Here is an 11,438-nt window from a genome sequence, read left to right on the forward strand (position 1 = left end):
ACCCCCTCCACCCGGCTCCCCCGCACCCCGCGGCCACCGGAGGGTCCCTGCGCGGCCGGGACGGGCGCCGGGTGCCGGAGCTCCCCCCCGCACCTCCCGGGCAGCCCCGGCTGCAGAAGGGGGCTCTCTCCGGCTTCCCCCACCCCTACCAGCCGCCGGGCCCGGGGCTGAAACTCCCCCAGCGGCCGCGGAGGACCCTCCGGCCCCGGCGCATTTGCTGGAGGGAGCCGCGCTATAGGGAGGGAGGGAGGGAGGGAGGGAGGGAGGGAGGGAGGGCAGCGGGGGGGGGTGTCGTCTCAGCCCAGCGCGGTCTCATCCCCCCTCACTCCTCCCACCAGTGAGTGGTGCCTCTTAACCCCCGGGAACCTCCCTCCCGCGAAGCACTGCTCCACTTTGCAGAACACGAGTTGATGAGAAAAAAAATAATTCTCGGCGGCGGCCAGCCATGAGCTGTTTGGATGTTATGTACCAAGTCTACGGTCCTCCCCAGCCCTACTTCGCGGCAGCCTACAGCCCCTATCACCAGGTACGGGCGGGGGGCAGCGGTGAAGAGGCAGAGGGTGGGAGGGGTGTCGTCTGGAGGATGGCCGTCTGGGGCCTTACCAAAAGGAAAAAGGGAAAAGGAGAAGGGGAGGGGAAAGGGGGGTGGGGGGTGGGGGGGAAGATCTGGGAGCCTGCGATGGTGAGCGGAGCAGAACCGCATCCCACCTTGGCGCGGGGCTCGGCAGGGTACGTACCCCGGCGGCGACCGACGGGCTGCGGGCTGCCTCGGGAGCGAGAGCGCGCTTTTAACCCTGCGATGCCTTTTTAGGGATTTTTTTCGTCGTCTTCTTTTTTTTTCCCCTTCTCTTCTTTTTTCTTTTTCTTTTTTTTTTTTTTTTTTTTTTTCCTTCTCCTTTGCCGGGACGGCCTCCATCCGAGCGCGGCGGCTCGGGGCAGTGATTTGCTCGGTTTGCGGGCGCCGGCCCGCCGGGAGCGGCCAGGCAGGGCTGCCCGGGGCATCGCTCGCCCCCTGCGAGAGCCGCTTCGGGCAGATATTTTACCAGCCGCCTTCGAGGGGCTGCTCCGGAGTCACCCTCTGGAAGCGGGGGAGGCGAGAGCGCCGGGAGGCTGCGGGGTTTCCCCGGTTCGGCGGGGGCGGGGGGGGCAAGGCTGCGGTGCGGCAAGGGCTGCGGGGATGCTCCCGGGGGCCGCTCGGCGGCGGGACCCCGGCCCGTCCCCCGGCCCACAGCGGGCTCCAGGGGGCGGCGGCGGCGGTCGCCTGCTAGACCCGCGGGTACTTCGTGGGCGAGAGCCACCGCGCTGCGTGCAGCTCCGCCCGGGCTATCGCGGGGATCGATTAATCCCCGGAGTTCGAGAAAAGGATCCCTCCGGCCGCGGGGACGTTTCGCGGCACCACGCACAGCCCGTCGTGCGGGGGGAACTGCCCGCCCCGGGACGCGCACCGTCCCGCGTGGGTCCGGGCTCGTTTCCCCGGGCTGCACCTGCTGCACGCCGCTTTCTCTTTCGCCCTCTGGGTTTCTCTCTTTTTTTTCCTCCCCCTCGTTCCCTCCAGAAATGAATTCCTTCCTCCCCCAGCACAACGAAAGAGGGGATGGATAGAGACAGCAGCACCCCGGTCCCGGGGCGGGCGGCAGCCCCCGCCGTGCAGGGCCGGTGCCGGGGCGAGCGGCCCCGCTCCGCGCAGCCCCCGGCCTGGTGGCCCGTGTCCCACCTCCGGCGCCTGGCAGCGGGGCCGGAATACCTGTTACAAATAGCAAATGATGTCTTCCCCCACCTTGCCTTCCCCCCACCACCAACAGCCGCCCCCCCCCCCCGCCCGCCCCGCATACGGCTTCGTGACATTATTTAGGGGGATGATCATTACCTCAATGGCCGAGCCGGGAGCCAAGTGGAAAGGCGGTCGTCACGAAGGAGTGACATTATTAAATATCTCGCGTGTCTTGGCCCAAGGCTCTGACCCGCTCCGCAAACTCCCAGCAACTGCGGACACGCTAACGCGGTTAAAGAGAAGATGGGAAACATTCAGCAAACTCCTCAACGCCCGCTGTTTTCCCACCTGGTGGAATCCAGCAAAAACAGAATAATCTCGTAGGAAATACCTGCAGCTTCTTGCTGGCCAGGGAAATGCTTTTTTTGCCTTGAAATGTGTTTGAGGCTGCCAGTCTTTTTTTTTTTCTTTTTTCTTTTTTTTTTTTCCCCTTCCTCCTCCTCGCCGCTGTGGGTTACAGGACACCCTTTGGGACAGATTTTGCGAGCCGAGGACCGAGCCGCGCTCGCCTTCCCCCCGTTGCCGGGGGGACCACCTCCCCCCCGCCTCGCACCCCGCATCTCAGCCCCTCGGCGGCAGCCGTCCCCCCAGGAACCGGCCTGCAAAGTGCCTTCTTGTGCGGGACTTCGTGCGGGGGACCCGTGCGTGTAAACCCCCCGCCCGGCCGCGCCTGCCCCGCCCGGAGGCTGTCTTGCTCCATCCCGGTCGGCATCTCCGGGTTTCGGGCCCCCAGCCCTATCTGCAGCCCCTTCGCTGCCTCCCCGGGGTGGGGCAGAAATGCAGCTACGGGGTGGGGGGTGCCGCTGGGGGGACGGCGGGCAGCCGGGGAGGAAACTTTCGCATCCTCTCGGAGAGACCGCGGGAGCGGGCTCGGCGCTGCATCCCGGCTGGCACAGGGAGGGCCAGCGCACTTTGCTGCGCTGCGTGACCGCTTCTATCTTCTTTCCTGCCTTCCTTCCCTCCCTCCCTCCCCCCTTCCTCCAGAAACTCGCCTTTTACTCCAAAATGCAAGAAGCCCCGGAGAGCGGCAGCAGCGCCAGCGCCAGCAGCTCCTTCTCCAGCCACCCCGCGGCCAGCATCAAGGAGGAGGACTGCAGCCCCGAGAAGGAGCGACCCCCCGAGGCCGAGTACATCAACTCCCGCTGCGTCCTCTTCACCTACTTCCAGGGGGACATCAGCGCCGTGGTGGACGAGCACTTCAGCCGGGCCCTCAGCCAGCCCAGCAGCTTCTCGCTGGGCAGCCCGAAGGCAGCGCGGAACGCCGGCTCCTGGCGGGGTGAGGGCGCGGAGGGGCGCGGAGGGGCCCCAGGCCGGCACCTCGCCCCCTCCGCCGGCCGCGCATCCCCTCTCCCTACTCCCCTCCGCCGGGCCGATTGACCCTTTTAGGGGAAAAAAGAAGAGAAGAAAACCCTTCAGTTCACGCTGGGCTGCGGTGGCCCAAGGAGAAGCAGCCTGGGAGGCAGCCCGGGGAACTGAATGGCCTTTACAGCGCAGGCAATTTACCTGGTGGGGGCTACAGCCAAACAAGGGGACCCCCTCACTGTGGCTGTGGCAAGAGCCTCCCCTGCTGAGCCTGCCGGGGCAGCTTAAAGTTTAGCGTGGTGGTAATCAAACATGGGAACAAAGCAAAAAACAAGTGTGGGAACCACCTCACCAGCTTCCCGCCACTAAAAACCAGATTGCGTGTGTCCCTGTACCTCGCCCTATGCGTATCGCCACCCTGGTTGGTGCTGGAGCAGAGACAAGGACGCTACACTTCTGAAATGAGGGCTTTCAGACCTGCCCACAGCGACGGCCCTGTGGGGCAATGCCACGGCCGTGGCTGATGCGCAGTTCTCCATAGCCATGTCCGATTCACCCAGGACGAGCCCGTGGGGGTACCCAGGGCAGAGGGGAATAATAACCTTCCCCACCCTCTGCCTACCAGTGAGTTAGGGCAGGCACTTCTTTTGCAGCAGTTTTGGGGACCCTCCCTCACAGGGCTGCCCGCCCAGCTGAAAGCCTATTTCCCAGCCCCCCCATGAATTGCTGTCAGTAGTTCCTAAGAATGAAATAGTAGCTTACATATTTCACGGGCGGAAGATATTCAGCGCTGGAATTGATGGCAGGAGAGGGGAGTTCTTTGCTCATCATGAACCGCTTCCCTTTCTCCTAAGTAATGGCAGGGTACAGAGCTGACGTACCTCGCTGGCAAACATGTATGAGGAGCATGGTTTTATTTGTCTGGGGAACAGTGTGCATTCCCAATTAATAATGTGTAATGTCTATCTGTGCTATTAATAATCACTAGTCCGTCTCGCATGTTGCTTACCAGGCAAAGAACATGTAGGGTCCTTGGCCTTTGCCCTGCCAATCTCCAAAGATCTGCAGAGTGCTTCCCGAATATGCTAGCAATATACCCAGGAAACAGGCCTAAGACCTGTGTAAGAGATGGGGAATTGCCCTCAGATGTTTAGAAAATTCAGGCTGGCCCTTAGTTGCATCTCGTGCTGTTCCTGCCCACTTTGAAACCGTGCTGAGGCAGCAGCTGCTTTCCCGGCAGTGTCAGGCATCCTCCGAGGTGCTGGGTGTAAATGCTTAAACAGGGAGATTACTACAAAAAACAAACAAGAAAAATCCAACCCTGGAAATTGCTGCGGTGCGTAATAGCTCTGGCTCAGTTTCCTCTGCTGAAGAAAAGAGGTGTTTCCCTCACCTTAGGTAATAGCCTATTCCCCAAATACGGACTAAGGGAAACCTGGAGCAAGTAGTTTCAGTTTCATGGGTAAGCCCTAGGCTAGGTGTGTCGGATGTTTAGCTGGAAAGGAATCTGTACCAGCTGGGAGAATTTTCTTGGGTTTGGCAGCTGTTTGGGGCATAAAGGGAATGCGAGGGCTGGTTTGGGGGGATCTGGGGAGGGGCAGAGCCCTAGGGAAAGGAGCTCAGGGCTCGCTGGTTGTGCTCATTGCTGCCTTTCCTTTCTCTCCCGCTCCCTTCACCCAGATGGCTCCTTCCCGATGAGCCAGCGCAGCTTCCCACCGTCCTTCTGGAACAGCACGTACCAGCCCTCCTCAGTCCCAGCCACCCTGAGCAGCCCCCTGGCAGCTGCCGCCCACAGCGAGCTGCCCTTCGCCGCCGCCGCCGCCGACCCCTACGCGCCGGCCTCCCTGCACAGCCACCTGCACCAGGGTGGCCCCGAGCCCTGGCACCATGCCCACCACCACCACCACCACCACCACCACCACCCTTACATCGGGACACAGAGCACCGCCTACCCCCGCCCCGCCGCCATGCACGAGGTCTACGGGCCCCACTTCGACCCCCGCTACGGCTCGCTCCTGGTGCCCACCGCCTCCGTCCGCCCCCACCGCCTCACCCCCGCCTCCGTGCCCACGCCGGTCAGCCCCCCCTGTGAACTGGGCAAGAGCGAGGCGGGCGCCGCCGCGGCCTGGACGACGCCGGGACCCTTCCCCAACGCGGCGGGGGAGATGAGCCTCGGCCTCAACGTGGACACAGGTAAAGAGCTGCCCGCCGTCCCTCCGGGTCCCCTGGCTCAGCTGCACCCGTGCCCCCTGCCTCCCTCACGCCGTCCATAGTAGCAGGGAAGCACCCCCCCCCGTGGCAGGGCGGTTGGGGTGCCGCTGCAGGGGAATAAATCGGGGGTGGGAGCCCCATGGGAGACACGTGAGCTCTGCCCTGGGTGCCCTTCTTGGGGCTCTCAGGCCAGGCAGGTGAGGAAGGGGAGAGGGAGGACAGGACAGGACAACACATCACCCCCCCCCCCCAACACCCCTTGAATTTCTAGCACCCGCAAACATGCCCTGAGGGTCCAGGTTGCTTTGAGGTACTCTTGTCCTGGCCCTGGCCCTGCTCTTGCCTTGAGCAGCAAGAGCTGGGAGCAGGACGGAGCCGCCCCAAATATCACCGCTTGGCTCCCTCCACCGGCTGCCCCGAGGGCAGGAGCGGGGACAAGCGCAGCAGAGCAGGTCATTTCTAGACCCCACGCAGGTTCATGAACCACCTCCTCTCCTTAGTTATTTTTTCCTCCCGGTTCTTGAGAGGAAAGCACAATTGCATTTGCTGAGCAGAAAGGGCAACGGTTTTCCCTTGGTAGTGGCACCCTGTGCCCGGTGGGGTGCCTGGAAGTAAGGCTGTGAGGCCACAGCGGTGACAGAAAGGTGACACAGGCATAGCTAGCAGTGGCAGTTCCTGAGTCAGTGGTTGTGGAGGCAAGGAAAGCCCGCTCTGGCGACAGTTCTCCGTGCTGAAGTTGGGTTATCGTGGCCACAGATGGCTCCTTACGGTGGCCTCACCTTAGGCAGGAGGGACACGTGCCTGTCTCCAGTCTAGCTTGGGCTCTTCTCCTTGCTTCACGGCCTCCTGGGGCTCTGGGGAGCCCATGCTTTAGACTGATTCTCTGATCGCAGCTGGCAGAAATGCAGTTTGTCTTTCTCTGTCCTTAAATGCCTGTACCTATTTTTCTTCTTCCTTTTTTTTTTTCTTCTCTCCGTTCTCAGGTTTGCAGCCTCAGGATAAAAGCAAGGATCTATACTGGTTTTAGAGCTGTCCTTCACTCTTCTTCCCCTGGCTCTTCTCCCCTGTAGATCTCTGCCTGTTAGACATGGTGGCATTCAGAGCTGAAATCGGGTCAGTTTGTAACAACTTCTGATCTTGGTTTGCAGCTCGCCGTTACTCCTTCTGTGGTGGATCCCTTCTGAGCTGATGTGCTGACTCAAAGACTCTCAGATCCCCCCTTGCCCTTTTCCAAGCCCACTGTGGCCCGGCAGCTCGGGGAAAGACAACGGGACTTAAAAGGACCCGGCATTGCAAGGACGGTACTTTAGGCTTATTTCGGAGAGGAAAATCCTTCTGTTGCAAGAGGAGAGCCAAAGACGTTGAACTTCTATTTAAGCAGACCCCACAGCCAGAACTTCAGTCAGACTACTCTAAAAGAGTCAAATGACGTCATGGATGGTGATGCAAAACCACTGGCCCTCGTACAGGGCACAGAGGAAATCATGGGGGTTTTTTTTTAGTGGTGTGAATATTTTTTTATGGCAGTAAAAATTATTTCTTGAATGCAAACATGGGAAAGCTACTTAGCAGTTTTGAACTGGATTTTTACTTTACATTATAGAAAAGTAAAAGGAGAAGAAACTGGAACTCACTAACATTTTCGGGCTATCAAGGAACTGGTCAGATTTTTCAGCTTTGTGGTTGTGAGTGGCAAGTGTCTGGCCGGGGCCACCTGCCCCGGGCTTACAGAGATGCAGCTGTTCCACGCACAACTGCTCAAACCCCAGAAAGACGAAAACCAAGGTGGCACTTCTCAGAGTTTGGCACAACATTTGCATTGGATATATAACAGTTGTTTGGTTGTGGGGTTTTTTTTGTTGGGTTTTTTGTTTGTTTGTTTGTTTTTTACAAGAAACATTTCTGGTGAAAGTAAAACCCTCTTAAAGCAGGGGGAGGAAGGAAACCCGTGAAGAACGGCTCGCCCTCAACCCAACAGCCTTTAAGGGGAACACCAGAAGGAAAGGCACGTGGTGGACAATAGGTCTGAGTTGCCTCTAACATTTCTCTTTGTCTACTTGTTGCTGTCATTTTGTCACTTTAATAGTTGTTTTGGGTTTTTTTGAAAGAGGGAATAAGATATCTATTTAACAGTAGGAAAGCTGCATTAAAGGTATCTCCTTCTTTCACCCTGTGTGCTTTTATGAAGAATTAAAGCTAAATAAGAGAAATGAGGCAAACTGGAAACCTCAGGATGAAATAGGAAAAATACCTGTCGTGTGGATGAAGTGAGTTATTTTATTACTTTGCATTAAAGATAAATAGAAATCCTAGCAGTTGAAAATATTTTCTTAGTAAAAAATACAGTGATAAATACAAAAGATAAGAAAATGCAAGATTGTTGCAATGCTACATTTTAGTGTACGGTGTATCTGTAAGATGGGTTAAAGTAAGGGGGCTGCTCCATAATAACAGATGTTGCTTCGTGAAGCTGATAGAAGAGAGGACTGTAGCATTTAGCATTGCTATTGCACTGGTAAATTAAAATGCTATTACAGGGTGACAAATAATTAATGAAACTGTGCAGAAATGACAAATTCACCCTCTACTTAAAAGCTGACTTTTTTACAGGCAAAACATTTGATCCCAACACTACCGTATTTTAGGTTTTTTCTGTTTTTTCTTAATGTAATGTCTTTCAATGCTGACAAAGTTCAATGCATGTAAAAGAAGAGTCCTAACATTACCCCTCTGACACCAGGAGAAGCAGTAGAAAATGGACTTTTGTGCTGTGATGAGAGTTTTTACCTTCCGACACTCTCACATAATCTGGCATAATGTTCACTATGTGTCAGAAATGGAGTTATGAATAACCCAAACTTGCTTCTCCTAGGTTTCAGCTCAGCAATAACTCTGTTTCTGGGAAAGAATGGGAATCCTAATAGTGAGAGTATGATAAAGCAGTGTGAGTAAATACTGTGAGAAGCTGGCAAGGAACAACGTGTGCAGAGCATCCCCGGCCAGAGCTTGGCAAATGGCAGGAGGTGACTCGCTGGGATTCCTTCAGCCAGACCCTGAGCATTTTGCCCTCAGCCTCCAATTAGCCAGACCTCAGACAAGCTGTAAAGGGCAAGGGAAGGACTCCAGAATTTATATTACCGGTTAAACCAAAAATGTTCTGAGGCGTCTATCAAGAAAGAAGGCAGCAGTACTTTGCAGGAGAAAAGTAACTAAAAATAGCATTTAACTTTATTGCTGCAGAGGCTTGGAGATAACAGGATTGTTCCGTGAGCGTTTGCCTGCAGGTTTTTTTAGGCTGTTTTTAAAGTTTTTAAGAAAAAAGATTAATCTGGCTCTATCATTGGTTGTGCTTCACCACAATTGTTTCTTTTTCTTTCTTTCTTTTTTCCTCCTCTCCTCTGTAATTCACAATGAGGAGGGCTGGGCAATACAGCCCAAATACTTTGGAAATATTCATGTAAGCACAAACCAGTCACTTACGTCATTGGCATTTACAATTCATTTTGGCTGTGAAGCATGAGAATTTATGCAATGAATACATGAATATTGGTTTCAACATTTATTCTCCAGGTACTCTTTTTTATTGCTGTGTTGTGAAAGCATCCAAACACTGAAGTCAAGATTGTGGCTCAAGGTGTTAGATGTGCAAACAACTTTTTTAAAATGCTCCTACTCCAGATGGACTGCAGTTTGAAAGCACACGTGCCCTGTTTTGGCTAATCCTTGCAGAGTTTTGCTCACTCTGTGTTATTCTGACTCCAGGGGGACTTCTCACAGCACCTACCTTTAAGACTTGGGCGTCAGTCTTTGCAGGACTGGAGCCACAGCTCCTAATGCAGTAACAATGCAAATAACCTCGGTGCCATTTTACAAGTCTGTTTTGTTCCTCTTTGCATCACAGGTTATTACTTGCTTAATCATGAATGCTTGCAGGAAATCTGGAAATACAAAAGAAACCCTTTTTGTATGTTATGTATGTCTTATCTGTCACATGCTTGTCACACACCAAAAGAGCAGGGCTGCGAGTCCCCGGTCCTGCAGCCTGAAGAGCAGATCCTCCTGCTGCCCCTTTCCGAGTGTCGTGCAGAGGTTAGCACCGGCTTGTGCTCTCTGGCTACCCACCTGACAAACAGACTAGCCCGGCTGGGACAGACGAACAAACACAGCTCCCAACCCGTTCGTGCAGAGTCCAGGGAAGGAGGCAGAGGGACGGGATCTGCTGCAGAGCACGGCAGTACTGGGCATTGCAAGAGTATCCACTGCTGGCGAGTGAGAGGAGTTTGTAGGAGTTTGCAAAGTAAGCTCCAGGCATGTTCACTGCAGACGTTTATTGCCTGTTCTGAAAATAACTGAAAATTAGCAAAGCACGAAGGAATACCGTTTTAATGAACTCTGAGGTTAACAGCGGTCTGTCAAGAGCAGGGTGGAAGTAGGGATGGGGCACAGTATTTGTGGTCGCAGTCTCCACTTTGTTTTAATGAGGGTTTTGCTTCAGTGTAGCTGCAGTTGCAAGAATGCAGCACAGAGCTCTTAGACACATACATATGTGCCCCTGCACTTACAGTCTAATGTTGGAGAGCTTTAGGGCAACGTCGCTTACTTCCCACCTCCTTTTCCAGTGGGTTTTCCATAGGACCCCCCAGCAGAGGAGGAGGAGAGGAGAGGAGAGAGAGAGGGTGAAAGAGAGTCTGAGTAATCCCTGCGTCTCCCCTGGCCTGTGTGCTGCCTGACTCTGGGGAAATGTATCTGCCCTGTCTCCTCCTTGGGTTAGGAGGGACTGCCATCCCTTCTCGCCTTCCCTTTGAAGTCCTATTTAGGCTGATGACAAGCTCTAGCGAGGGCTTAAAGGTTGGTCCCTTCCTGGAAGGGAGGAAAATGCTGCTGGTGGCTTTAGATGCACCAGGGTTCTCTGACTGGCAGTCCTCGTGCATCTTTTTCTGGGCAAGGGTTGTAATTAGTGTGCCCTTTTGATTACAGAAGGGCAAGCCAGCTCCTCTGGGGGATTGTGGTGTCCTGGCTGGCTTCCCTGGCCTGCCACGCAGAGGAGCAGTTGCAGCAGGGGAAGGAGAGAGACTTGGGTTGTGATTATTTGGAGGAATGAGGTACTGATTTTGTAGGCTAGGCAATTTTGCATAGGGAAATGGGAACAGGGGATCATTAAAAGAGAAATGAAAAAGGAAAAGAAAAAAAAAGAAAAAGAAAAAGAAGAAAAAGAAAAAGAAAAAAGAAAAAAGAAAAAGAAAAAAGAAAAAGGAAAAGGAAAAGGAAAAGGAAAAGAAAAAGAAAAAAGAAAAAAGAAAAAAGAAAAAGAAAAAGAAAAAAGAAAAAGGAAAAGGAAAAGGAAAAGAAAAAAGAAAAAAGAAAAAGGAAAAGGAAAAGAAAAAGAAAAAAGAAAAAGGAAAAGGAAAAGGAAAAGAAAAAAGAAAAAAGAAAAAGGAAAAGGAAAAGAAAAAGAAAAAGGAAAAGGAAAAGGAAAAGAAAAAAGAAAAAAGAAAAAGGAAAAGGAAAAGAAAAAGGAAAAGAAAAAAGAAAAAGAAAAAGAAAAAGGAAAAGAAAAAGGAAAAGAAAAAGGAAAAGGAAAAGGAAAAAGAAAAAGAAAAAGGAAAAAGAAAAAGAAAAAGAAAAAGGAAAAGAAAAAGGAAAAGAAAAAGGAAAAGGAAAAGGAAAAGAAAAAGGAAAAGAAAAAGGAAAAGGAAAAGGAAAAAGAAAAAGAAAAAGGAAAAAGAAAAAGAAAAAGAAAAAGGAAAAGAAAAAAGGAAAAGGAAAAAGAAAAAGAAAAAGAAAAAGGAAAAAGAAAAAGGAAAAGGAAAAGGAAAAGGAAAAGGAAAAGGAAAGCTTTACTTCAGTCAGCCCCCAAGCTTTGGGGCTACAGCCTTGGGAAGCGTATTGTTAATTGAGTTCCCAGCACGGTAAGATTGTTCTCTAAACCGACTGTACTGACAAGCAGCTCAGGCTAGCAAGGTCCCCCTGTTCATGTCCATCTCTAATCATACCGGAGGAGTTACCTTTGCAGTGCACCTTCTACTGCCTCCTTAGCCAGGCATAATCTGTGAATAACGCGCACTGAACCTGTGAGTGCAAATTGTAACAGAGAGGCACCGGGGTGCCATGAGCCCCTCCTCCTGCCCCTGCCCTCTCTGCATCAGGTCCTGCG

General features: G+C 53.3%; 1 protein-coding gene and 1 long non-coding RNA gene across 4 annotated transcripts; one reads left to right on the top strand and one right to left on the bottom strand.

The window, feature by feature from the left end:
- Positions 1-401: 401 nt before the first annotated feature.
- Positions 402-8,585, top strand: VGLL2 (vestigial like family member 2). 3 transcript variants are annotated; one of them, XM_052781349.1, is made up of 4 exons: positions 402-526; positions 2,756-3,047; positions 4,754-5,308; positions 6,251-8,585. In XM_052781349.1, exons 1-4 carry the CDS (start codon positions 446-448, stop codon positions 6,352-6,354), a joined length of 1,032 nt encoding a protein of 343 aa, XP_052637309.1. In that variant the 5' UTR covers positions 402-445; the 3' UTR covers positions 6,355-8,585. The 3 variants fall into 3 exon arrangements, with proteins under 3 accessions (XP_052637309.1, XP_052637307.1, XP_052637308.1); XM_052781347.1 differs by having other exon boundaries at positions 4,754-5,266; positions 6,268-8,585; XM_052781348.1 differs by having other exon boundaries at positions 4,754-5,266; positions 6,433-8,585.
- Positions 8,586-8,830: 245 nt separating this feature from the next.
- Positions 8,831-10,459, bottom strand: LOC128139236 (uncharacterized). Its single transcript, XR_008234283.1, has 2 exons — positions 9,407-10,459; positions 8,831-9,222 (listed from the first exon to the last, which is right to left on the bottom strand). It is a non-coding gene; the product is annotated as an uncharacterized LOC128139236 (long non-coding RNA).
- Positions 10,460-11,438: the final 979 nt, after the last annotated feature.

The sequence above is a fragment of the Harpia harpyja genome, chromosome 3, assembly GCF_026419915.1.
Source record: "Harpia harpyja isolate bHarHar1 chromosome 3, bHarHar1 primary haplotype, whole genome shotgun sequence".
NCBI classification, from domain to species: domain Eukaryota; kingdom Metazoa; phylum Chordata; class Aves; order Accipitriformes; family Accipitridae; genus Harpia; species Harpia harpyja.

Excerpts from the sequence above, each read along its gene's own strand:
- VGLL2 (XM_052781349.1), top strand. The coding sequence starts at position 446 with ATGAGCTGTTTGGATGTTATGTACCAAGTCTACGGTCCTCCCCAGCCC. Across the intron at positions 527-2,755 it reads CCTACAGCCCCTATCACCAG|AAACTCGCCTTTTACTCCAA; the intron begins GTACGGGCGGGG and ends CCCTTCCTCCAG. Across the intron at positions 5,309-6,250 it reads TCCGGGTCCCCTGGCTCAGC|CTTCTCTCCGTTCTCAGGTT; the intron begins TGCACCCGTGCC and ends CTTTTTTTTTTT.